General features: G+C 47.4%; 1 protein-coding gene across 1 annotated transcript; it reads right to left on the bottom strand.

Moving 5' to 3' along the window:
* Window positions 1-1237: 1237 nt before the first annotated feature.
* LOC115459409 (structure-specific endonuclease subunit slx1-like) lies at window positions 1238-26585 on the bottom strand. The gene is made up of 7 exons (XM_030189239.1): window positions 26451-26585; window positions 23272-23462; window positions 22746-22797; window positions 8533-8904; window positions 1799-1926; window positions 1418-1505; window positions 1238-1325 (listed from the first exon to the last, which is right to left on the bottom strand). The coding sequence occupies exons 2-7, from the start codon at window positions 23442-23444 to the stop codon at window positions 1296-1298; spliced, it is 843 nt and encodes a 280-aa protein (XP_030045099.1). The 5' UTR covers window positions 23445-23462; window positions 26451-26585; the 3' UTR covers window positions 1238-1295.

Raw genomic sequence — 26585 nt, forward strand, 5'->3', positions numbered from 1 at the left:
CACTGTAAATACATTGTCCATTTGCTCTTTCCAGATTAACCCACAGTGTCCTTACCCTTAGTCCAGCAAATTCTTTCACTTTAATATTATCTTTAACATATGATGCCACTCCTCTGGTATAATGATATCCCAGCCATGGTTCTCCTTGAACCAGGTCTCTGTGACTACCACCAAATCCAAGTTAGCTTCTTCCAGCACAGCCAGAACCAGAACCTTGTTCCCCTAACTATGGGCATTGTTCTTTTTTTCCCCATTTCTATAAAGGTGTTTAGATTTTACTTGTCTGAGGCATTTTAATTACCTGGGGGTTTTGTTCACCCTTCCCCAATGAATTTAGTTTAAAACCTATACATGTTCTTAGAAAGGAACTTGTGCACATTTAAGAATCACTGCTGGCTTCTTTTATTGCTGCAAATAACTGAGCAGAGCCTGGTTACTGGTCTGGATTTGAGCATCAGGCAGCGGTGACTTTTGTGTTGCCCACATACTTGATCAGGACTGATGGCATATTGGCTGGGAAACACTGCTTTATAACATGATTACATTTATTTGCCATTCATTTCTTTTAAAAACACCACTTTGTGGAAATAAAAAAATAAAGATTTATCATTATTGCAAACGTTTGTTAAAAATGAAACAGCAGTGGCTGTAACAAGGAGCTTCCCTTTAATCTCCCCTCAGATCCTCTTAGTACCACTGTCCCAGTGGCGGGCCTTGTATCTCAGTTCTGAGAAAGTCATCCTGAAGCCTTAGTAGCAGATGGTAGGTACTATGAAGGCCTTCCTTCAGCCTTACAAAGCCAATCCCTACAGTTCAATTCACAGATCAGAGGGAGCCCTCCTGGGAGGCAATCTGAACTGGGAAGCCCCTGTCAAATTACTAGTTTGCCAATCTTTAGCCTGACTCAGGAACAAGCCAACATGAGGCAGAGAGATACTGTGAGACTTGTTTGCATCTATATGATTTCTGTCTCACTTCAATGTTTTAAGGACCTGAACTAGGAATGAGTTTTCTCTGTGTCTATGCCTCTGAACCTCATTCCCAGCCCCTACTGCTGTTAATTCCATCCTCATCAAACTCCATCCTGCATGCATGCATAGACATCTCTGGCTATACCCGTCAGTCAATTTCCTCTCCCTTTACAGTTGCTCCTACCAGTCTGGCTCTTAAATTTCCAGGTGCAATAAGAGGATAGATTCTCTCTTTAAAGTGCCATGTGAAAAATCCAGGTCAGCAGCAGCTGTGGCAGACTTGAATGGGAAAGAGAGGAGATAATCTTCAAGATTTCCCTTTGCTTACTTCTGAAGTTCATCAGCCCAATGAGCCTAAAAACAGATAAGGAAAGGAATCAGTTACCCACATAACCAAAGTATGAGGCCCTTCTAGGATCCCGCTCATCCTGACTCCAGTCTCTTACCTGTGTGGATGTGCAGACTTCCTCCAAGTCACCATAGCAACCTTTCTTGTACCGAATCAGATCTCCCCACAGCATAGTGTTTTTGCATCTGCAATGTGTGAGAAGGATTAGTTCAAGATCACTCCTGCAGTTGTAGACTACAATGTGCATGAAGGAACAATTGAAGCATCCCTGCAGCTGCAGAGAATAATGTGCAAAATCAGTTATTAGTAGAGCAGGTGTAAGCTGGGAGTCCTAGAGAAGTCACACATACAGAAATCACCCAAAGAGGAATTATTTATACATAATACAGTGATTTCTCTGATATTGCACTGTCAAGGGACTGCTCAGGCTCGTCTCCCCTGCCCGACCACATTACACAGTCATAAATAATCCATGTACCCTGGGCACTGCCCTTCCACAGGGATAAAATGCTGTGGCTCCCCACTCAGGAACTCATCCGCCAGGCAAATCAAGTGAGCTATCATGGTGCAGCCACGGTGGAAGCAGTGCAGGGTATCATCCTCACTCTGTGGATAAAAACAAGAAACAAACAGGTGGAAGAAAGTGATACACCTCCAACTACTGTCACTAGCTCTCAGTATCCAACCTTTAGCATCAAATCACTCAGAGCTGCCACATCTGTAGACCCAGTTTCAAGTCCCACAGCTGCCACTGACTCTCACCAAGAGACCTTCAGGAAAAACACATTTTTTCAAACTCAGGACTCTTACCTCATTGCAGTGGAATCTTGAACAGCACTGAACAGAGCTTTATAAACTCTCAGAAAAATGGGTGTATAAAACATTCATTCACAGAAAGGTCAGGAAATGTGTGGAATGGTCTACAAGTGCAGGTGGAAGGGGCAAAAGTAACAGAATTCAAATAGTCATGGAACAAGTACAGAGGGTCCTTAGCTTCAAAGAACTGAAGGTGAAACCAAAGATCATCTGCAATCTATGGCACTGTAAAATAAATCAAAATTTGGTAGATTACATGGGCCTTATGGTCTTTACGGTAAAATTATGTATAATCATACCTGATAATTTTCTTTCCATTAATCATAGCTGATCAATCCATAGACTGGCGGGTTGTGTCCATCTACCAGCAGGTGGAGATAGAGAGCAAACTTTTGCCTCCCTATATGTGGTCATGTGCTGCCGGAAACTCCTCAGTATGTCGATATCAAAGCTCCATCCGCAGGACTCAGCACTTAGAGAATTACACCCACGAAGGGACACTCTGCCCAGCTCACCACCGCCGAAACGGGGGAGGGGAATTAACCCAGCTCATCCCCACACAAGTGGGGGAGGGGAATCCGTCCAGCTCATCCCCGCGGAGCGGGGGAGGGACACCACACCCGCCGATGCGGGGGGATCTGGCTTATCCTGCAACCGCAACCGCGGGAGGAGCTGACTGACCCTAACACCGCCGAAGCGGGAGGGGTACAAAGCTGCCCTACAGCCGCACGAAGCGGGAGGGAGTGCCGGCAGAATTTATGTCTCAATCCAGCCCCGTAAAACGGAGGGGAGAGGAATGCAGCAGCTCACTGTAACACAAACTCGTCTCAACTCTTGAAGAATCCAAGTGAAAGAACTTGAACACGAAGTCTTTCTGAAATAACTGAAGACTAAACTTGAACCTGAAATGCAACCAGAATAAAAACAGAACAGATATCTGGGAGGGGCTATGGATTGATCAGCTATGATTAATGGAAAGAAAATTATCAGGTATGATTATACATAATTTTACCTTCCATATCATCAAGCTGATCAATCCATAGACTGGTGGGATGTACCGAAGCAGTACTCACCCAGGGCGGGACATTGAAATCCCTGACCTCAACACTGAAGCTCCAAACCGGGCCTCCGCCCGTGCAGCCACAGTCAAACGGTAATGCTTGGAGAATGTATGAGCCGAAGCCCAAGTTGCCGCCTTGCATATCTCTTCCAAGGAGACGGATCCGGCCTCTGCCATCGAGGCCGCCTGAGCTCTCGTGGAGTGAGCCTTCAGCTGGATAGGCGGCACCTTCCCCGCGGCCACATAAGCCGCTGCAATGGCTTCCTTGACCCATCTTGCCACTGTAGGCTTAGCAGCCTGCAGACCCTTACGAGGACCTGCAAACAGGACAAACAGATGATCCGATTTCCGGAAATCATTGGTCACTTCCAAGTATCTGAAGATGACTCGTCTCACATCCAGATATTTAAGAGCAGAGTACTCCTCTGGGTAGTCCTCCCTACGAAAGGAAGGGAGACAGAGCTGCTGATTCACATGGAAGCGAGAAACAATCTTGGGCAGGAAGGAAGGCACTGTGCGAATAGTCACTCCTGCCTCAGTGAACTGCAGAAAAGGCTCTCGACATGAGAGCGCCTGGAGCTCGGAAACTCTTCTGGCTGAAGTGATAGCCACCAAAAAGACTGCTTTCAACGTCAGGTCTTTCAGAGATGCCCTCGACAAAGGTTCAAAAGGCGGCTTCTGCAATGCTCTTAGCACCAGGTTGAGATTCCACGCAGGCACCACTGAGTGCAGAGGAGGGCGCAGGTGATTAACTCCCTTGAGAAAGCGCACCACATCTGGCTGCGAAGCCAGGGAAGCACCCTTCAGGCGGCCCCTGAAGCAAGCCAGAGCCGCTACCTGGACTTTAAGGGAACTGAGCGACAGGCCTTTCTCCAGACCTTCTTGCAGGAACGCCAACACTGAAGAAATTGGAGCAGTGAAGGGAGAAAGTGAGCCTGCTTCACACCATGCTGCAAAGATACGCCAAACCCTGGCGTAAGCAGTAGAAGTAGAGCGCTTCCTCGCTCTCAGCATAGTGGCGATGACCTTGTCTGAGAAGCCCTTCTTCCTCAGACGCTGCCGCTCAATAGCCAGGCCGTAAGACCAAAGGGAGAGGGATCCTCCATCACCACGGGACCCTGATGTAACAGGCCTTGCTCCACTGACAGCCGCAGAGGATCGTCGACTGAGAGCCTGATCAAGTCCGCATACCAGGGACGTCTGGGCCAATCCGGACCCACCAGGATTACCCTGCCGGGATGCTTTGCCACCCGGTCTAGCACCCTGCCCAACATGGGCCAGGGCGGGAACACATAGAGGAGCTCTTGTGTCGGCCACTGTTGGAGAAGAGCATCTACTCCCAGGGATCGAGGGTCCCGTCCTCTGCTGAAAAAGCGCGGCACTTGGCAATTGGCCGATGACGCCATCAGATCTAGGCTCGGCTGGCCCCAGCGCTTCGTGATGTCCAAGAACGCCTGAGCAGATAGTTGCCACTCTCCGGGCTCCAAGGTATGGCGACTGAGAAAGTCCGCCTTGACATTCATGACTCCGGCAATGTGGGCCGCTGAAAGCTGCTCCAGGTTCGCTTCCGCCCACTGGCAAAGACTCATAGCCTCCTTGGCTAGAGGGGCGCTCTTGGTACCTCCCTGGCGGTTGATATAGGCCACAGCCGTGGCATTGTCCGACAGGACCCGTACAGGCTACAACACCAGTACCGGGATGAACTCCAATAACACCAACCGAATGGCTCTGAGTTCCAGGAGGTTGATAGACCACTTGCCTCTGCAGGAGACTAGAGCCCCTGCGCTGTCCTTCCCAAGCAGTGGGCTCCCCAGCCCATCAAAGAGGCGTCTGTCGTGACGACAATCCACTCCGGGGTCACCAGAGGCAATCCTGCAGACAACTTGTCTGTCTGCGTCCACCAGCTCAGCGCCTTGCGCACTGCTGGGTCCACGGGAAGGCGCACAGCATAATCCTCCGACATCGGAGTCCAGCGCAGCAGCAGAGATAGCTGTAGTGGTCTCATATGAGCCCTGGCCCAGGGCACCACTTCCATCGTGGCCGTCATAGAGCCCAACAGCTGCACGTAGTCCCAAGCCCGAATAGGAGAGGCTACTAGGAACTAGTCCACCTGAGCCTGAAGCTTGACAATCCGATTGTCTGGCAGGAACACTCTGCCCACTTGGGTGTCGAATCGAACTCCCAGATACTCCAGGGACTGAGTCGGGCGCAGCTGGCTCTTCTTCCAGTTGATGATCCATCCCAGGGAGCTCACAAGAGCAACTACCCGGTCCATAGCTTTGCCGCACTCTGCATAAGAGGGGGCTCGGATCAACCAGTCGTCCAGATAAGGATGGACTTGTACTCCTTCCTTTAGCAGGAAGGCCGCTATGACCCCCATTACTTTGGAAAAGGTCCGCGGAGCAGTAGCCAACCCGAAAGGGAGGGCTCTGAACTGGAAGTGTCGTCTCAGGACTGTAAAACGCAGAAAGCGTTGGAGAGGAGGCCAGATGGGAATATGCAGGTACGCTTCCTTGATGTCCAAGGAAGCCAAGAACTCTCCTGCCTTCACTGCCGCTATAACAGAGCGGAGAGTCTCCATGCGAAAGTGCCTCACTTTCCAGGCCCGATTGACCCCTTTGAGGTCGAGGATAGGCCGGACAGAACCTCCTTTCTTTGGAACCACAAAGTAAATGGAGTAACGTCCCTTGCCAATCTGATTTTTTGGCACCGGAACGACCGCACCCAGGCGGATCAGGTTGTCCAAGGTCTGCTGCACTGCCACAGCTTGACCGGAGACTTGCAGGGAGAGAGTACAAACCCGTCTCTTAAGGGTTGGCAGAACTCTAGCTTGTAGCCGTCTCTGATGACTTCCAGCACCCACGCGTCTGAAGTTATAGTGGTCCACTCGCCCAGAAACGAGGACAGCCGTCCTCCAATCTGCACTGGGGCGTGGACCAAGGCCCCGTCATTGGGTACGAGACCCTGGGGGAGGACCGGAGGGAGCACCTCCGGGACGGCGGTCTCTGCGAAAGGAATGCTGCTTGGGGGAGAAATTCCTCTTGAAGGAAGAGGGGGCAGAGGAACCCGACTTGCCCGGGCGGTACCGACGGGCTTCCAGCAACCGTCCTCTGGAGGTACCGGGACGAGTACTAGCCCGAGCCCTGACCTCTGGTAATTTCTTGCCCTTAGACGTGCCGAGATCGGTCACGATTTTGTCCAGCTCGACCCCAAAGAGCAGCTTGCCTTTAAAAGGCAATCTAGCCAGGCGGGATTTAGAGGCGTGGTCAGCAGACCAATGTTTCAGCCAAAGCCACCGCCGCGCAGAGACTGTCTGAGCCATGCCTTTAGCTGAGGCTCTCAAGACATCATACAGCAAGTCTGCCAAATAGGCTAAGCCCGATTCCAGGGCCGGCCAATCAGCCCTCAAGGAAAGATCCGAGGGGGAAGCCCGCTGCACCATAGTCAGGCACGCCCTGGCCACATAGGAGCCGCAAACTGAGGCCTGCAAACTTAAAGCAGCTGCCTCAAAGGACGACCTTAAGGCCGCCTCCAATCTTCTGTCTTGGGCGTCCTTTAGGGCCGTGCCACCTTCCACCGGCAACGCCGTTTTCTTAGTCACCGCAGTGATTAAAGAATCCACGGTAGGCCACAGATAGGCCTCACGTTCACTCACAGCCAAAGGATAGAGGCGGGACATAGCCCTAGCCACTTTAAGGCTCGTTTCCGGGACATCCCATTGAGCCGCAATTAAGGTGTGCATGGCATCATGCACGTGGAAGGATCTAGGCGGGCGCTTCGTCCCCAGCATAATGGCAGAGCCAACAGGGGCTGAGGGAGAGACGTCCTCCGGAGAGGAAATCTTCAAAGTGTCCATGGCCTGTAAAAACAGGTTGGGCAAATCCTCTGGGCTAAAAAGCCGCGCTGCAGAGGGGTCATCCGCTCCATCCGAGCGGGGATCTATCTCCTCCAAGGAATCCGCAAAGGACCGTTGGGAGACCTCAGACACGCTGCCCTCATCTACATCGGAGGAGACAAATTCCTCCAAGGCCTGGAAATCAACCCGAGGGCGTTTACCTCTGGGAACCTCAACCTCTTTATCAGAAGAGGGAGCAGGGGCAGCGTTTTGCATGAGGAAAGCCTGATGCAGCAGCAAAACAAACTCGGGGGAGAAACCCCCCAGACTGTGCACTTCCGCAGCCTGGGCAACAGCCCTAGACGCACTCTCAACCGGCGCTCGCAATAGCGGGGGAGAGACATGCTGCGCATCCAAAATGGCGTCCGGCGCGAAACTCCGCGAAGGAGCCGCGCGGGAAGAACGGCGCTTAACTTTAGCCGCTTGTGCCGTCGCCCAAATTAAGGGCGTTCATGGCATTAATGTCTCCAACCTCAAGGGCGGCCCACGAAGAAGCCGTCCGAGCCGCGTGGCCGGCCAAGATGGCGGAGGCGAGGAGCGGGGGATGGGCGTTTATGGCAGGAAAAAACCGCCACGCCAGAGGAACGACCGGGACATTCATCGGTCACTAAACTGTCACCCATCAAGGGCGAATCAGGTTGTAAAACCCCCGCATCCCCTCTAGAAGCGCTCCAGCGATCCGGGGAGCGACCCTTTGCGCCCTCGCCCTCCGACGCCATATGCCACGAGGAGAAGAATCGGGGAACCCCCTGCCCGCTATAAAAAGGTAAAATTACCTGCTTGCCGCTCCGAGCTGTAACGAACTGGTGTCCCAGTGAGTAGCTGCAATGAACGTTTAAAGAAACGTCGAATTAAACGCCTTTAAAGACGTTTAAAATTTTTTTTTTTTTTTAAACGGAGCCAGCGGGAGGGGGGAGAAAAGGAGGGACCTGGCACCACCAGGTTTGCACTTGCTCAAAAGAGCCCTCAACCCCAGGCCTCAACAAAACCTAAGGATTAGGCTTGGAGGCCTAGCCAGAGCTGCTGCTGTGTGTGACCACCACCTGCTGAGATAGAGAACATACTGGGGAGTTTCCGGCAGCACATGACCACATATAGGGAGGCAAAAGTTTGCTCTCTATCTCCACCTGCTGGTAGATGGACACAACCCGCCAGTCTATGGATTGATCAGCTTGATGATATGGAACTGCCATTACAGCTTAAAGTGGAAAACCATTTTTGCAGACTGGTGCTTCTGTGGAAGCGAGATTAAACAGGTTTATGAAATTACTTTGAGCAAGAGAGAGAGAGAGAGAGAGAGAGAAAGAGAGAGTTCTACTGCCACCTTGTGGTAATAGTTAAAGTGAAGAGTAGAGGGAAATCATTGTGTCTCTGGCAGTGGGTAAACTGAGATGTTTAAAGAGGAGCACTATCCCTCAACTTTGCTGAAGGAATAACTCACCTGGAAGCGCTGGTAGCAGACTGAGCAACACTGCCTACTGAGGTCCCACTGAGAGGATGGCACCTCTCCTGGGTCCCCTGCAGCTCCACCCTCTGTACTCTTCTTTCCATCCTTTGATTTGGATGATGCTTTTGCCCGTACTTGGCCAAAAGCCAGAGGCATGTGTAGAGGAGGCTCCAAGTGTGAAGGGAAGTCACGACGGTACTCCTGCTTCAGCCAACGGATTGTCAGTGGCAAGCGGTTCCAAGGTGCCACACAGAGCATGCTTGCCATCACCCGCACATGGAAATCAAAGCTCGACTCCTGCCGAGACTTGCGAGACACATGGGTCAGACGGCGAGAGGCATGTGGGTGTTGCCATGCCCACTCAAACTGTACCACAGAAAAAGACTGGATTAGAGGAGATGTACCCCTAAATTCTCACCTCATTCAAATTGTAAACTGACAAACTTTTCTCTGCTGGACTTGATGATTTTATTTTACTCTTATTACTAAATATTCTCTTTTTTTCACTTCAGTTTTTACACATTACTTTGTCATACCAATACATTTTCCTGATTCTCACAAAACAAAATGAGAAAGAATGCCATGAGAAACTGAGTTCTGATCTATAATCAGCAAGGGCAGGCAAGACAGGCATCAGGCCGGGAGGGAGCCAGAATGCCATGCTGCCACTGGTACACCAGAAGTAAGATCCTGCACACATTTATGGCTATCCAATCTCCTTTCAAGGTATGGTGATGCTCCTGCTCAGAGGATCATCTAGTTGTGTCATCTGAGTGGGGATCCACTTTGGTGCATTATCAGAATGTAACCCCCCCCCCCCCCCCCCCCCCCCCCCCCCCCGAAGCTCCATCATCTGTAAGAGTCCTAACAACTCCAAACACATACCTCAACAAAAGTCTAAAGTGAGAGAAAAGCTAAAAAGCAAACAAAAAGGAATTGTAAAGTTAAAAATGCTCTGGTTGGCCTTGAACTAGCAATCTGCTAGGACTGGAAGCTGAAATGGAGACAGTTCTTACGTCCCTTTTTGATGATCTGCACAGAAACCATGACAGGAGATCTGCTTTGATACTAGTGCTGCTAGATTTTTCTGCAGCCTTTTTTTTTTTTTTGATACATTTGTACCCCGCACTTTCCCACTCATGGCAGGCTCAATGCGGCTTACAGGTACTTATTTGTACCTGGGGCAATGGAGGGTTAAGTGACTTGCCCAGAGTCACAAGGAGCTGCCTGTGCCTGAAGTAGGAATCGAACTCAGTTCCTCAGGATCAGAGTCCACCACCCTAACCACTAGGCCACTTCTCCACTGTGGATCAGAATATGGCATAGGCTGGCAGAAACAGGTATCAGTGGCACAGTATTTACATGGTTCAAATCCTATTTGTCAGACAGACAATCAGTTCTGTTCAGTAACAGCACATCATCCTGTAAATGAATGCATACTGTTTAAAGTAGTCTGCTTATTGTTTCAGATTATTTATGGCTCCACTTCTCAGAACTTGATTGATATGGTTTCATGTTTGGCCATTCTTCTTGCTACAGGACCAATTAACTCTCTGTCCCCCTGTTTTCAGAAAAATGCATTTTTTTTGTTACATTTGTACCCCGCGCTTTCCCACTCATGGCAGGCTCAATGCGGCTTACATATTATATACAGGTATTTATTTGTACCTGGGGCAATGGAGGGTTAAGTGACTTGCCCAGAGTCACAAGGAGCTGCCTGTGCCTGAAGTAGGAATCGAACTCAGTTCCTCAGGATCAGAGTCCACCACCCTAACCACTAGGCCACTCCTCCTTTACAAGAAAACTCTTAAACAGAATAAAAGTTCTCATACAAGAAAAATATATAACTAGTACATATCCAACTAATCCTCCTTATATATCTCACAAAGAACTACATTTAATACTATATTCTCTGTAGTTCTTGTTCCTCTATGGAATTCTCTTCCATTATGTATTCAGATTGAATAAAACTATATGAAATTCTGTAAGATGTTAAAGTCACACCTTTTTGGATGCCTGTATTTGTAATGATGGTATTATAAAGAAGTGATTCCCAAGTCTGGTCCTGGAGTACCCCTTGCCAGTCAGGTCTTCAGGATTTCCACAATGAATATGCATGAAAGAGATATGCATAAAATGGAGGCAGTGTGTGCAAATCAAGTTCATGCATATTCATTGTGGCTATCCTGAAAACCAAACTGGCAAGGGGGTACTCTAGGACTGGACTTGGAAAACACTGCTACAAAGTGTTGTTAAGATGATTTATGTTGGTTTTTATGGATCTCTGTCATTCCGTGTTACCCTTCTACAGTACATCACGTTGAACCCTATTTTGGGGAAACAGCAGTAAGAAGTATCACATTGACATTACCCTGGGTGCTGAACTGCAGGGTGCCACATGGATCCATACTGTCTCCCATTTTATTTAATATCTACCTCAAGCCTCTGGCTCTGCTGCTTCAGTCAATGGACATAAAATTCTATACCTAGTCTGATGATGTGCAACTATTCATACCCACTGAACCAATCTACCCACAGCTTTAAGTAAACTGACTGCCTGTCTAACTGCAACTCAGGAATGGGCAAAAAAACCCCAAACTCTTACTGATGCAAACCAAAAAGAATTTGCACCAGGTTCAACTAATTCAGAATGCTGCAGCATGACTGATAGAAGGCTGCAAGTGGCATGACCACATCACACCCTTCCTGCAAAAACTACACTACCTACCAGTAGCTAAATTTAAAACTCTATGTTTGATTTTCAAGGTCCTCAGACAAAATGGGCCAGAATACGTTAGCCCTCTACACACCTGTGAGACCTCTCAAGGAGGATCACTATCTGTACCCTCATCAAAAGAAATTGTACAATGGGATACCCACCAGAGAACCTTCTCAGGTGTGGCTCCCAAACTCTGGAACTATGACTAACTCTATCTCTCCTTCAGAAAGCAGGTGAAAGCCTGGCTCTTCTCCTGAGCTTTTAATACATGTGGTAACTGACTATCCACTCACTATGCACCTGGACTAGCTTGCTGCACACCCTGCATCTTAGATCAGTTCCTCTTATCTTATTTAATTACTAGTAAAAAAGGCCCGTTTCTGACACAAATGAAACGGGCGCTAGCAAGGTTTTCCTTGGAGTGTGTATGTTTGGGAGAGTGTATGTGAGAGTGACTGTTTGAGAGTCAGAGTGAAAGTGTGAGTGTGTGAGAGAGAGTGAGTCTGGGTGTGAGTGTGTTTGTGAGAGAGTGTGTGTGAGAATGAGAGTGTGTGCAAGTCTGTATGTGAGACACAGTGTGAGAGAGTGTGTGTGTGTGGGCAAGAGAGAGAGTGTGTGTGTGAGACACAGATTCTCTGTGAGAGTGAGTGTATGACACCAAGCGAGTGTGTGTGTGAGCCGTGCCCTCCCAATCCATGGCCATCTGTCCCCTGCCCCCTCCATTCATCCTTTTCCAGCAATTCCCCTCTGTCCCTGAGTCGTGCCCTCCCAATCCATGGCCATCCATGTTTGTCTGTCACCTGCCCCCTCCATTCATCCCTATCCAGCATTTCCCCTCTCTGCCTGAGGCCTGCCCTGCAATCCATATCCATCCATGCCCATCTGTGCCCTCCATTCATCCCTATGCAGCAATTCCCCTCTCCCTGAGTCCTGCCCTTCCAATCCATGCCCATCCATGCTCCTCTGTCACTTGGCCCCTCCATTTTTCCCTATCCAGCATTTCCCCTCTCTGCCTGAGGCCTGCTCTGCAATCCATATCCATCCATGCCCATCTGTCCCCTCCATTCATCCCTATCCAGCAATTCCCCTCTCCCTGAGTCCTGCCCTTCCAATCCATGCCCATCCATGCTCATCTGTCACCTGGCCCCTCCATTTTTTCCTATCCAGCATTTCCCCTCTCTGCCTGAGGCCTGCTGTGCAATCCATATCCATCCATGCCCATCTGTCCCCTCCATTCATCCCTATCCAGCAATTCCCCTCTCCCTGAGTCCTGCCCTTCCAATCCATGCCCATCCATGCTCCTCTGTCACCTGGCCCCTCCATTTTTCCCTATCCTGCATTTCCCCTCTATGCCTGAGGCCTGCTGTGCAATCCATATCCATCCATGCCCATCTGTCCCATCCATTCATCCCTATCCAGCAATTCCCCTCTCCCTGTGTCCTGCCCCTTCCAATCCATGCCCATCCATGCTCATCTGTCACCTGGCCCCTCCATTTTTCCCTATCCAGCAATTTCCCTCTCTCCCTGAGTCCTGCCCTCCCAATCCATGCCCCTCTTTCCCCTGCCCCCTCCATTCATCCATTTCTAGTAATTCCCCTCTCTCCCTGTGCCCTGCCCTCCTAATCCATACCCATCCATGCTCCTCTGTCCCCTGCCGCCTCCATTCATCCTTTTCCAGCAATTCCCCTCTGTCCCTGAGTCGTGCCCTCCCAATCCATGCCCATCCATGCTCCTCTGTCCCCTGCCGCCTCCATTCATCCTTTTCCAGCAAGTCCCCTCTTGCCCTTCCATGACCCCCCCCTCGCATCCATGCTACTCTCTCTCCCATGTCCCAGCCTGGCCCGCCCTCTTCTCCCCCCCCCCCCCACTTCGCATCCATGCCTCGCATCCATGCCCCCCCTTCGCATCCATGCATCCCCCCCCCCCCCGTTCGCATCCATGCTTCCTTTTTTTTTTTTCTTCTTCGTTTTAACTTTACCTCCGTGGCGGTTCGTGCAGCGAAGCGTCAGGGAAGGAGGCGGCGCTCCCGACGTCTAGCTTTACGTCGGGAGCGCCGCCTCCTTCCCTGACGCTTCGCTTCCCGATTTGTTTGGTTTGAGGCGAGGGCGGGGCAGAGACGGCTGGCTGGCTTGAAGGCTTCACTGGGAGTGACGTCAGATGGCTTCAAGGCTTCAAGGCTTCAAGGCTTCAGCTTGAAGCTTCCGGCTTCAAACTTCCGGCTTCACAGAACGTTGTCTTCAGAACGTTCACGGTGCGTTTTATTATATTAGATACTTCCATAGTGTCCCGCAGACTTGTGGGTTATGCCCGTCTACCAGCAGATGGAGACAGAGAGAACGCCAGAGCTCTGCAATATAGGATCTTGAGCAGCAGCCTGGTCTTTCTGAGGTGCAGTTGAGCATAGGGGTTGAGAGGATGCGAGTGGGCTTTGGGGTACACCTGGTGGCACCAGGTCCCTCCTCCCTCCTTCCCCCCGTCTCCCTTTTGCTATGCTACCTTGCCTCTGTGAATTAGAAATCTCCTGCCTCTTTAAAAAATAAATAAATGAGAGAGTCAGAAACTGATATTATATTGAAGGAGCCATTGCATTGGTTGTGGAGACAAAATATGTAAGCACCAGGTTTCATCCTGCTCTGTCTCTGTCAGCATAACTCTTGGAATACTGAGAGTACTGACTTTCTTGTTTTAATGGCTGCCCCCACTGAACTGTTAACCACAGCTCTCGGTGTGGGGGCCAGTCAGCAGCGTCAGGAGGAGTTTGTGGCAACTTTATTGTGCTTCACCACGCAGCTCTCCTCTGGTCGGAGTTTCACCACCATTGCGCCCAGGCATGTTATCTGGATCAGCAAGGGACATTTTGGTGGGCTCTGCAGACCTTGGCAGCTGCCATCTTTGAATAGCCAGCAAATGCTGGTCTGCCAGAGCTGCTGGCAGTTTTGCCGTGAGAAGAGGCGAATAAGATGAGAGCACCGATTTAGATTCTTGGGGTGGATTCACTGCTCCATTTTCTCCCAAATTTGTGTTTTTGATGCAGAAAGCTTACCTCCTTAAGAGGCCTCAGGCGGTTTGAACCCCCTCAGGGATCTCTGGGTCTCAGCATCCAAAGTGGGCACATTGAGACCTCCCCAGAGAGGTTGATGAGCTTTCTCTGCCATTGGATCAAAGGTCAGAGGGTCTTCTTTCAGGGGCCCCTGGCCACTCCCTTTCTGACCCACTGGAGGAGGGGGAGCTCCCCCTGATGAGGGAGACAATCCCACTGCAGCTTGGCTGTTCAGGAAGGAGGAATTGTCCTCGATAATAGCCAGGTCATTGGAGGTCCTTAATATATTTTCACCTGAACCCCTCTCTTAGGCTACCGCTCATCCCATGATGTCAAAGAACAAGAGACCTCCCAAGAACTTTCATATTCATGCTGCCATGAAGGTCCTTATTTTGGCTCAGGAGGACTCCCCTGAAGCAGGATTGTGAGTGGTGAGGGCAATGGCTAGGCTTTACCCGTTGTCTATGGAGAAGTTGGGAGTCTTTGCGACTGCCTAGGGTGGACGTGGACTCTCATCACCGCAGCTATGAAGGTGACATTGCTTGTGGAGGATGGAATGGCCGTCAAGGACGTGCAAAATAAGAGGTTGGAATCCTCCCTTATGCTGTCCTTGAGGTGGCTGCTCTATGCTTGCAAGTTACTGTTTGTGGCTCTTATGTGGCCCACGCCTGTTTGAGATGGGTCCAGAAGGCTTCTTTGGCTGAGGATTTGATTCAATGTCTGCCTTTGTTGAAGGCTGGGTCGGCCTACTTGGCGAATTTGCTGTATGATCTGCTGCGGGCTTCCGCTAAGGAGATCTCCTTGGCAGTGACTGTGAGGTGCTGGCTTTGGCTCAGGCATTGGGCTGCAAATGCAGCTTCCAAGACAAGGCTAGCAAAGCTGCCTTTTCATGGTATGCTCCTTTTTGGGGAGGACTTGGATAAAAGTGTGAAAGACTTGGGGGACTATAAGGGCCAAAGGTTACTGAAGGACAAGCCAAAATCTTTGTTCTGTTCCTCCCAGTCACATTCCAGGTTTCAGGAGGCACGGCGTTACAGGCCAGGGAAATCTAGTTCCTTTCAGCAGCTGCGTTTTCAGCAAAAGAAGTCCTTTCATGGGGACAGATGTCCAGCAGCCTCCACCGCCAGGGCTGCTCAAGCCGTCTTGGTTCATTCCTTTGAGCTTGTCATCGGGGAACGGTTGTCCTTCATTCTGGAGGAATGGACCAAAATTACTACAGACTAGTGGGTCTTGGACATCATACAGGATAGTTACAAGCTGGAATTCGTTTGGTTGCTGGCAGATATTTATCTGGAATCCCCATGCAAAGCTCTCATCAAGGGGGTGGCAGTCTGATCCACTCTACCCAAGCTCATGTGCTTGGGGGCTGTTCAGGCGATTCCCCCCCGGCGGACATGGGTCAGAGGCGCTATTCCATCTATTTCATGGCTCCCAAAAAGGGTGACTCTTTTCATCCCGTTCTTTATCTCAGGCATGTCAACAAGGCGCTCAAAGGAAGGAATTTCAGCACAGAGACCTTGAGGTCCATCATAGCGTCCATTCAGCCCAGTGAGTTCTTAACCTATCTAGATCTCAAAAAGGCGTATTCACATATCCCGATTTGGCTGCTCCATCAGTATTATCTTTGCAGTGCTCGGAGAACATTACCAGTATTGAGTCATGCTGTTCGTCTCGCAACGGCGCCACAGACCTTCTCCAAGGTTATGGTAGTTGTTGCAGTCTTTCTGCAAAAGAAGGGCATCTGGGTTCAATCCTACTTGAATGACTGGCTGATTTGGGCATCCTCTTGGCAGGAGAGTGTGCAGGCCACAGACAGAGTGGTTAATCTCCTTCATTGTCTGCGATGATAGTCAATCTCGCCAAGAGCCAACTAACCCCCTCCCAAGCCCTAGAGTATCTTGGGGTTATGTTTGACACTCAGGTGGGGAGAGTGTTCCTGCCGGAAGTTCATCAGCAAAAGTTATACTTGCAAGTTTCCAGCCTGCTTCAGCTCCAGCTCTGCAATCATGGGACTACATGCAGATCTTGAGCCCACAGCAGGACATCCAAGGTAGATGCCATGGTGCCCAGTTTCACATGAAGCCCCTCCAGTTGTCGGTACTCAGTCATTGGTCTCCGTTGGTCTACGACTACCATTTTCGCCTCCCGTGGACGGCGCAAACCAAGTTCAACATATGCCGGTGGCTCAATGTGAGCAACTTGGGGAGGGACTCGTCCCTCGCATCGCCGTATTGGGTGGTGATGACCACAGACCCCAGCCTATCAGGCTGGGGAGCCCACTGTATGGGCAGAACAGCACAAGGCCTCTGGTCATGAGTGGAAGTGTTGTGGCCCATCAACTGCTTGAAGTTACAGGTGGTGAGAAAGGACTTGGTGGCATTTCTGGAGATGCTGTGAGGCAAAGCTGTTCGAGTTCTCTCGGATAACACAACAGTGGTGGCGTACATCAACAGGCGGGGGGCACGAAGTGTGTTCCACTGACTCGGGAGTCAGCCCTTCTCTGTCAGAGATTCACCTGGCATGGTTCTCGGTGGCGCACACTGAGGGCAATCTAAATGCTCAAGTGGACTTACAAAATCACAATCTCTTGGATCTGGTAATGGGCCAATGGGGGGTGCCAGAAATACACCTGATTTCGACAAAGGACAAAGGAAGAAAGAACCCCACTGCTAAGGCCTTGGATGCTCTAATACAGCCTTGGCCAACCGATGAGCTGCTATATGTCTTTCCACAGTGGCCAATGATCAGCAGGCTCCTAGGGCACACTGCATGTCATCCAGGCCCCGTGATTCTGGTGGCACCGGACTGGCCCCGGCAGCTGTGGTATGCAGACTTGGTTGGTCCTCAGATCGACCACCCCCTTCGTCTAGCAGACCGCAGGGGGCTTCTGTTGTAAGGGCCAATTCTCATGGAGGATCCCACCTCCCCACCACGCTTTGGTTTTATGGTCTGGCTCTTGAGAAGTCGAAATTGAGGAAGAAAGGCTATCCAGATGCGGTAATAGCCACGCTACTTCAGACAAAGAAGAACTCAACCTCCACGGCTTATGTGAAGGTTTGGAGAACCTTTGAATCCTAGTGTTCGGCCAGGGATGTGGTGCCATCATCAGTATACTTGGCTCACATTTTAACTTTCTTGCAGGATGGTCAGGAGAAGGGCTTGGCACTCAGTTCCCTAAAGGTCCAGGTGGCGGTGCTACGTCCCTGGCAGCACATTCAGACATGGTGCATTTTCTGCAGGGCATTAATCATTTGCATCTACCCAGGTGACCAATTTGCCTGGAATGGCACCTTAATTTTGTCCTGTGGGCCTTTCATAGGATGCCGTTTGAGCCGTTGGATAAACTCTCCCTTAAGGATGTGATATTCTGGTGGCCATGGCTTCGGCCAGAAGAGCGTCGGAATTGCAGGCGCTTTGGTGTTAACCCCCATTCCTGTTTCACTGAGGTGGGGATCACGATCAGGACAGTTCCATCATTTCTTCCAAAGTTAGTCTTGGGGTTCCATGTGAACCGATTTCTCTCCCCTCTTTCTGTAGAGAGGATTATCTGGAGGACTTTCATGCTCTTCACTGTCTGGACGTTCGTCAGATTCTTGTCCACTATTTGGAGGTGATCAATGAGTTCTGCCAGTCTGATCATCGTTTTGTGTTGTTTGCTGGCAGCAAGAAGGGTGACCAGGTGTCCAATGCTACTATAGCAAGGTGGCTTAAAGAAGCCATGTCATTCGATTACATCTTGGCGGGGAAGCTTCTGCCTCTGTATCTGACGGTGCACTCTATGAGGGCACAGGCCATATCTATTGATGATACCTGTAGATCTGCTACGTGGTCCTCAGTTCATACCTTTGCTAGACACTATAGGTTGGACATTTTGGCCCGGAGGGAAGCAGCCTTCAGGGCCTCTGTTTTGACAGCAGGGAATGCCAGGTCCCACCCTACTGAGTACTGCTTTGTTTCTGGATTTTCTCTGGATTGATCTGCGGGATGCTATGGAAGGAAACACTAGTTCATACTTGATCATTTTCTTTCCATTAGTCTCGACAGATCAATCCAGAGGCCCACCCTGCATCTCAGTGATCTTTATCTGTCTGCTTAGGTCTCTAGGTGAGGCATGTTTCCAGAAACAGTTCATGATGAAACTTTTCTTGACAAAAAAAAGTCAAAGCAAAAGGATATATTCAAAACCAGTAAGCATGCGCTTTGTGTTGGGAAAGCACGTCACAGGCGTCAGCATGTCAGACTGACTTCTTCAATGCATAGGTTTGAGTGTTCTATCAGTTCTCGTTGTTTACAGAGTTGTTCTGTTGAAGAGGCAGGAGATTTCTCTCTCGTTGCTGCTTTATCAACAATACTGAAAGTGAGGCTGCTACACAGGGTCCTATATGGCAGAGCTCTGGCGCTCTGTCTAGCTCCACCTGCTGCTAGACGGCATAACCCACAATTCTCTGGATTGATCTGTCGGGACTAATGGAAATATTACCAGGTATGAACTAATTTTTCCATAGAACTTCCCTTGAGTCTAGCTACCCATCTATTTAACCCAATGACTTTGTACTAACCATCTTGCCCCCAATCTATATATCTGCACTTGGCCCCTAGGCTACACAGTAAGATGTTTCATTTTATTTTAGGAACAACATTAGCATCATATCTATGTATTATGCTCACATAAAGGCGTATTCTCAAAGCACTTACACTTATCAAGTTACATTGAGGCATGTTTTCAAAGCACTTAGACTTACAAAATTACATAGGGGATAATTTTTGAAAGAGAAAAACATCCTAAAAGTGTCATTAAGTGCCATTTGGACATTTTTCTTCTCAAAATGTCCAAATCGGCATTTTCGAAACCTATTTTGCAGATGCTTATCTATGCAATTCGTCTGCAGTGCGTCCAAATCGCAAGGGGGTGTGTCAGGGGCGTTTTGAAGGTGGGATTAGGGCGTGCCTAACACTTGGACATTTTACAGCCATAATGGAACAAAACGAAGACAACCAGGACTAAAACCAAGACGTTTTGGTCTAGACCAGTTTTCAGAACGAATAAGGCATAAAAAGGTGCCCTAAATGACCAGATGACCACTGGACCCTGTGGTCACTGACCCCCTCCCACTCCCCAAAAACGTAAATAAAAATATGACTTATCAGCCTCTATGACAGCCTCAGATATTAAAAGTAATGTCTATTAGAGCAGCACGCAGGTCCATGGAGTAGTCTAGTGGCCGGTGTAGTGCACTATGGAGTGGGAGACCCAGGTTCCTATCTCCCTCTACCTGTCACACTTCTGGTGGAAACTGTAACCCCTCCCAGAGTCACCAAAACCCTACTGAAAGCAGACAGAAACAAAAAAAAGCAAAGATCTGCCACAAAAATAGCAAACTAAAAGAAAAAAAGCAGATCAAAAAAAGACAAAAAAATGGAACAGGAGGGTAACAGAAGAAGTGGTTTATTACAAGGTTACCCGACGTGGCCACATTTCGCCCTCAGGCTGCGTCAGGGGTACAAAAAACTACAAAATAAAAATACATAATGAATAAAATATAAACATCACATCATATATTTTATAATAAAACATATCTAAAAACACAATCAAATCATATAAGATAAAAACAGATCAAATCTAAAAACATAATACAATAAAATATAATATCAAATCAATATCAGTTAAAAACAGATTAAATATGCATGCAATAAAATAATAATTTTAATACAAGACATAAGATATCAACAAAAAATAATATCAACACAAAATATATATCAACAGAACTGCATAAGACAGATAGGTGGAGATATACAACACTAAAATAACTGAATGACCGTACATACTAAATATCACCTACCTAATGGGGTAAAAAGCAAAGTGAACCCCTAAAAGTAGTCATACAACCAACTAAAAAATACAAAATAAAATAAATAAAATAAAATCTCACGATGCTTGGCCTCAATCGCCATCTCTTATGCACATTCAATGATCTAAAAACATTGAAATTAATAATCACTTTATATTTAGTAATTTTTTGTTAAAAGTAAGAATCAGTGAAACATGCGTATTAGATGGATTTCCATGTTCTAATAGATAGCAACTCAAATCAATAGAAATTAATAGAAATTAACTTTAGTGTAAACACTACCTAAAAACATCATACTGTTCTGTGACAATCACATTTACCCTGATGATGATATCATTAAAAAACTACATAGTGACCATGAAAACAACTGATTCAGAAGCACTCAGCAAAACTCACAGGCAATCCAGCGCTCTATGCTGCTATTTGAATGGGTGGATATACATACATCTATTTAAATTATTACTGTTGCAACCACATATACCCTGATGGTTGTATCATTAGAAAGAATTTAGCAATCCCAATTGAGAAACACTCAGCACAACTGGCATGTAATCCAGTGCTCTTTACTGATACTTGAATAGGTAGATATACAATCATCTATTTCAATCATAACTGATGCAACATACCAAACCCCCTTTAAATATTGAAGCTAACAACATTAGGCTGATCAGATTACACAAATTTCAATCAAACAGACATGGAGCATAGAGCAACTGGCTTAGAAAAAGTAACTGACTTAGAAATTGCACTGATAAAACATATATTTAAAGCAAACCAAGCTGTTTAAAACCCTACTGTACCCACATATAAGTGTCCCCTTCACCCACAAGGGCTATTGTAATGGTGTACAGTGGGGGACAGTGTGTTTTGGGTGGATTTTGGAGGGCTCAGGGGACAAGATAAGGGAGCAAAGGTAAGATGTGAACCTGGGAGCATTTTTATGAAGTGCACAGAAGTGCCCTCAAGGATGCCCCATTGTTCTCCAGAGATGTCTGGGGGACCAGTCTATTAAAAATGCTGGCTCCTCACACATCCCAATGGAATGAATCTCTACGTTTTGCATTTATTCGTTTTTTTTTTTTTCGAAAGTGGACCAAAATACAAAACATCCAAAGCACAAAACCTTGAACAGTATTTAAAAGAAAAAAAAAAAGACATGTTTTTCTTATTCGAAAATGACTTTCTTTTCTATTCGGATTTTGGACATTTTGTGCAAAACGTCCAACATCGGACTTAGATGTCATATCGAAAATGCCCTATGGAACTTTGTAAGTCTAAGTGCTTTGAAAATGAGCCCCATGAAAGTTATTTAAATGTCCTTCTATGCTGTCTATTATGGAATTGTTTGTATTGTACTGACATTTATGATATTTCTTTTATATGATTGTTCTGCAGTACTGTTAAAAATGTATATTTCTGATACTGTTTCCTGTTAGTCCTATTATTAGGTTTTCATTTGATATTTCCAAGTTTACTTCATTGATTATATTTATACTCATATTTGCTCATTTTACTATTGTTACGCAGTAACCACCCTCGGTGAATCTCTTCATAAAGGCTGTTAATGAATCTCAATCAATCAATCAATCAATAAAACTCTGCCTTTGAGCCAGGAGTGGCTTTGATAAACAGAAGCTCAGAAAACAGAAAAGCTTTGTCCAGAGTCTCAGATAAGGTTTTGATGAAAGAGATTGGTTCTCAAAGATTCCAAAAGGGATTGTTCGGAACACCACTGACTCCATGAGAGAGCAGTAAACTCTTGAAGATAAAGGTAAGTTGTTTGTGCTTGGTTTGATACCTAGAAAAATCTGACACACTGGAATGAACCTGATGCAAGTACTTGAATGTAAGTGCTAGAACTGAAACCTTTATTGATCAAGTGTCTTTATGTTTAAATCTGCAACTCTGCAAGCTGGAATGTCACTTTTTATGTTACCACTAGCCGTTGAGCCCGTGAAAACGGGCTACTTTTGGAATGGGGGGGGGGGGGGTTCCGAGCCCCCCCCCCCAGAGTCGCCACCGCCGCCCCTCCACCCGGCCCGAGCAGCACTGTAAACTTACATCAGCAGGCAGCAGGCACATCAACAAAGCTGCCGTCGGGGTGGGCTTCCTTCTCTGCCTGTGTCCCACCCTCGTGTGATGTAACGTCGGCGAGGGCGGGACAAAGGCAGAGAAGGAAGCCCGATGGCAGCTTTGCTGATGTGCCTGCTGCTGCGTGCTGATGTAAGTTCACAGTGCTCGGGCCAGATGGAGAGGCGGCGGCGACTCTGGGGGAGGGGGAGGGGGAGCGGTTCCGACGTCTGCAGCATGCCAGTAGAGACTTCCCTCTCTGCCCGCCCCTTCATCACGTATTGAAGCGGGGGTGGGGCAGAGAGGGAAGTCTCTACTGCGCATTTGCGAGTGAGTACGGTCACTCGCCGTTTATATGTTTGATTCTTAATAAAACCCAAGCCTAAACTCTACAAATGTGTGGCTTCCAGTTCTAGAGGCTCAAAATCGGACAGCAATAAAAGAACAAGATGTAAAGAAAAAGTGAGAAACAATAAGAAAAAAAGGGACACAGAGGGATGATATCTTGAAATGGCAAAGTTCTCCTTACCCGCAGTGCTGCAATGTCAGAAGGGAAGCCATGAATGATCAGTACCATGTCCCTAGGAAGATAAAAAGAACTTGTGATATGAGTGCCAAATATAGAAGACTTCAGCAGTTTCAAGGCCGCTGTACACATCACCATTCCATCTTACATGCTTGGATAATGCCACTTCAGAATACAAGAACAACCCACAAATATGGCATCCCTGCAGTTAGAGAAACCTGTTTCATGAAATTCATTACTGAAAAATCCCTACCGCCATCAAATAAAAAACTCTTAACTATCAGACCTCACATTTAGCTAACAATCTTCTGTTCTGTTGATGAAAGAACCTCTCATTGGATCATCGGTTGTTCTGCTTTCCCCTTTGCTTTCCTCCAAATGTTTCAGGATGATCCAAGTATCTCCCTTTCCCCCCCAAGGCTCAATGCCCACATGCTGATGTGACTCTTGTGTTACTGCAGTTGTGGCTGGAGCTCTGTAAAACATAGACAGATTCCCAGGATGAAAGAAGTGGGGAACAGTGATTTACCAGGGTCCGCGTCCACTAGTGCGCCAGGCCCCACCTTTGTGCTTGCCAGCATTGTGCTGTGTGATGCGCCGCTCTGGATTCACAGTAAAGCCAATGTAAATGCGACCTTTGAACTTGGGATTGGTGCAGAAGAGCAAGTAAACTCCAAAGAAGTTCTCTACTTCCACTACCATGGCCTGCAGGAAGATGCACTATGGGGAGAAAGGAAGAGAAACTAAGCATTATATCTAAACGTCTTTAACAAAAGAGCCGGAAAGGAAGAAGCTTGAAGGTTAGTGAAGGTTGGGTGTTGGGTGACTGCAGCACAATGTGAACTAGAAGCTCATAGAAAATCCCCAAAAGCACCCACTGAAGAGCACTTGAAGGTGTTTGGACTATGTAGGCCTCATAGAAAAACTTATGGATTTGCAAAAAAAGGATAGTTTTGTGATCAAGTGGGGACTTTTATAGGCTAATAGGCTCCTGGAGGTAAGTAGGGGAAAGGAGTTAAGGACAGGGTAGTTGAGGGGAACATAAGGGGGACTGGAAGCAGTTGAAAGGGATGAAATCTATTTTTTACTTTGGTAGAGCCAAAACAGATGAGTACTTTGGAGGGGGGGGGGGGGGGTGGTTAAGAGGGCACTGGAGAGGGTTAAGTGGTGGGAAAAGCAATAGAAAGGTGAATCTGAATGAAGAACAAAGTCCTCCGTTGGTGAGAATTGGGAAGACATTCCTATCAATTTGTATTTTGTTGATCCCTCAGGTAAGGATATGGGTAGAAATGCAGGTAGGGGGGATAGAGCCATTTAAAATGAGGAAATTAATTTTGGTTTCAGGTTGGATTTGCACTCCTGGAATTGTAAAAATTGATATTTTTGTAAACATTTGTCTTGAGAAAGTGAATAACATCTTAAATTTTAAAAGAGCTAGATATCCTGATGGTCTAGCAGCAGCACTATGCATTGTCTTATAAGAGACACGAGTTCAGTTCCTGAGGCTGGATGGGATAGGGAAGCCTGCAGAAACAACATTTAAAGGTACTAGCAGAAAACCTCTCACCATCATAAAGCAGCAACATCTCATTGTTGATCATAGTTATACTGGGTTCTGAAGAGAGCTGAGGTCTGCAACTCTCAGCTAAGGATAATCATTGCAATTGCTGGGCTAGGAGAAGAGTTACTAACGCAGCTGATCCAGTTTAGCTTTTGTCACATTGTATGCATGGAATTACTCTGCCCAATATACAAAAAGGTTTAACTAGGCAGGAGAGGCTCCTGTCCAGTTAAATCTACATTGGCTGCCTAAGTGTTGATATTCAACAGCACTTAACCTGACAGTGCTACTATTACCACAGACCGCTCCTGCACTGTCCAGGTAGATCTGGGGCAGTCCGTGGGTGGAGCTTGGGCAGGGCCTGGGAGGAGCTGGGACTTAACCGGTTAGTGGCCATATTCAGACAGCTTTTTTGCTGTCCCAATTTTAGCAGCTTTCTTAATTTTAGCTGCTAAACTGGGCATATTTGAATATTGGCTGGTGCCCAGTCAACTAGCAGTACTGCACTTGGGCTTCCCGATCCCTACCCTGATCCCAATTCCCCTCCACCTTGGAGAAAAAGAAATCTATCCCTTTGCCTCATCAACCCCCCACCCCACCCCCCCGGGGAAGAAAAACAAATCTGGCCCTGAGCTACCTTCTAACCCCCCACCAGGCTTATCTTAAGGTCTATAGTGATCCAGGGGGGATCCTACAGGCAGAAATGATGTCCACTCACAAAATGACCACTGTGACCCCAAGCTAAGATTCAGTGCCCACTGCAGTTGCAATTAGCACCGGGTATTCAGTGCTGGTGTCTGGACATGGCCCAGCAATGAATATCAGGCGTTAATTCTGCTTGTGGCGGTCACCGTTTAAAAGAATGCTGACCACCATGGGTTGAACATTGACCAAACTATAGGCCTTTCTTATCAACCCGTGCTAGCGGCTCCCGGTGCGGTAATGCCGACAAAGCTCGTTTACTCCAAATGGGCTCCGTCAGCATTGAAGTGCAGGAACCGCTAGTGCGGCTTGATAAAAGAGACCCTATGTTTCTAAGACAAATCAGAATTGCATTGCCATGCAAGCCTTGAGGAAAACCAGGACTGGATCAGCATTTTGAACTGACATTTGTTGGTTGCCATGATCTCTTCCCCCTCCCCCTTCTTTGCCTGTCAATCTTTTTGGCACATTAATCACCCCACTAAGTCATTTTTAGTATTTTGGTATTGTTTTTAATTCTGAACTCACATTTTTAACTCAGATTTCACATCTGACTAAAGTTATTTTTTGTTTTTCGCAAACTTTGGGCCATTCGACATTACTTTAATCACAGTAATTTTCAAGCTTCGATCCTTTCTTTGCTCACAACATGTGTCGATTATTATAATATTGTATATGCTGGTCTTCCTCAAGCAACAATAATAAAAAAAAACTTCAAACACTCTAAAATACTGCTGTTCGTCTTCTTTGTCATGCTTGTCAGCATGATCATATCATACAGCTTCTAAAAACTCACCACTGGTTACCAGTGAAACAACCTATTATTCATAAAGTAGCTATGCTTGCTTTTAAGGCTTTCCGTTTAGGTACTCCTGATTATCTATCCTGTCTCACGATCCCATATTCTCCTCTCAGACTTTTCTCTTCACTCAATGATCGTCGCCTAGTTCTTCCTGGTCCTAAATCTGCTCAACTTGAATCAACTAGACACTCTGCCTTCTTTTTTTACGGCTCCTTTTATCTGGAATGGGCTTCCTCTATCTCTTTGCAGCATTCTCTCTTTTAAAAAGTTCAAAGGTAATTTAAAAACTTGCTTGTTTTCTGATGCCTTTGGCTAGGGTCTTGAATTAGGGTTCCCAGAGACAGACTATTTTATTCTTTTTTATGAATTGATGTTTCCCTGTCCCTTAGTCTATCCTTGTTGTTGTCTGATTGATTTTACTATCCTATCAAAATTGTAGTTCTTTTTCTAATTTTTATGTGTTTTTAATTGATTTGTACACCGCTCTGATAGCCAGTTAGAGTGGTATTGTAAATTCAATAAAACTGTAAATTGTAAACCTGTGTTGCAATCTTAATTATGTGTATGGGGGGGGGGATGACGACAAACATGGGAAATCTCAGAAGCTGCAATGGTACACAAAACCTTGGAGCACAAGAATTACCTGTACTAGAAGCCCAAAGGAGAGGTGAAATCAAATTAATTCTTTCATCAGCCATCAGATGAAATCCAGGTCATCAGGGCAAGCTAAGGTAGTGTGGGTTTTATTCCGTTGCATCTACAGAACTCATAGTTCCAA

The sequence above is a fragment of the Microcaecilia unicolor genome, unplaced genomic scaffold (genome assembly GCF_901765095.1).
Source record: "Microcaecilia unicolor unplaced genomic scaffold, aMicUni1.1, whole genome shotgun sequence".
NCBI classification, from domain to species: Eukaryota; Metazoa; Chordata; class Amphibia; order Gymnophiona; family Siphonopidae; genus Microcaecilia; species Microcaecilia unicolor.

What these genes read in the sequence shown, in the direction of transcription:
- LOC115459409 (XM_030189239.1), bottom strand. Translation starts at nt 23,444, where the DNA reads ATGGTAGTGGAAGTAGAGAACTTCTTTGGAGTTTACTTGCTCTTCTGC. An exon ending in ACTAGTGGACGCGGACCCTG is followed by an intron (nt 22,798 to 23,271) that starts GTAAATCACTGT and finishes TTATCTTCCTAG; the next exon opens with GGACATGGTACTGATCATTC. An exon ending in AAGTCTGCACATCCACACAG is followed by an intron (nt 1,326 to 1,417) that starts GTAAGAGACTGG and finishes ATCTGTTTTTAG; the next exon opens with GCTCATTGGGCTGATGAACT.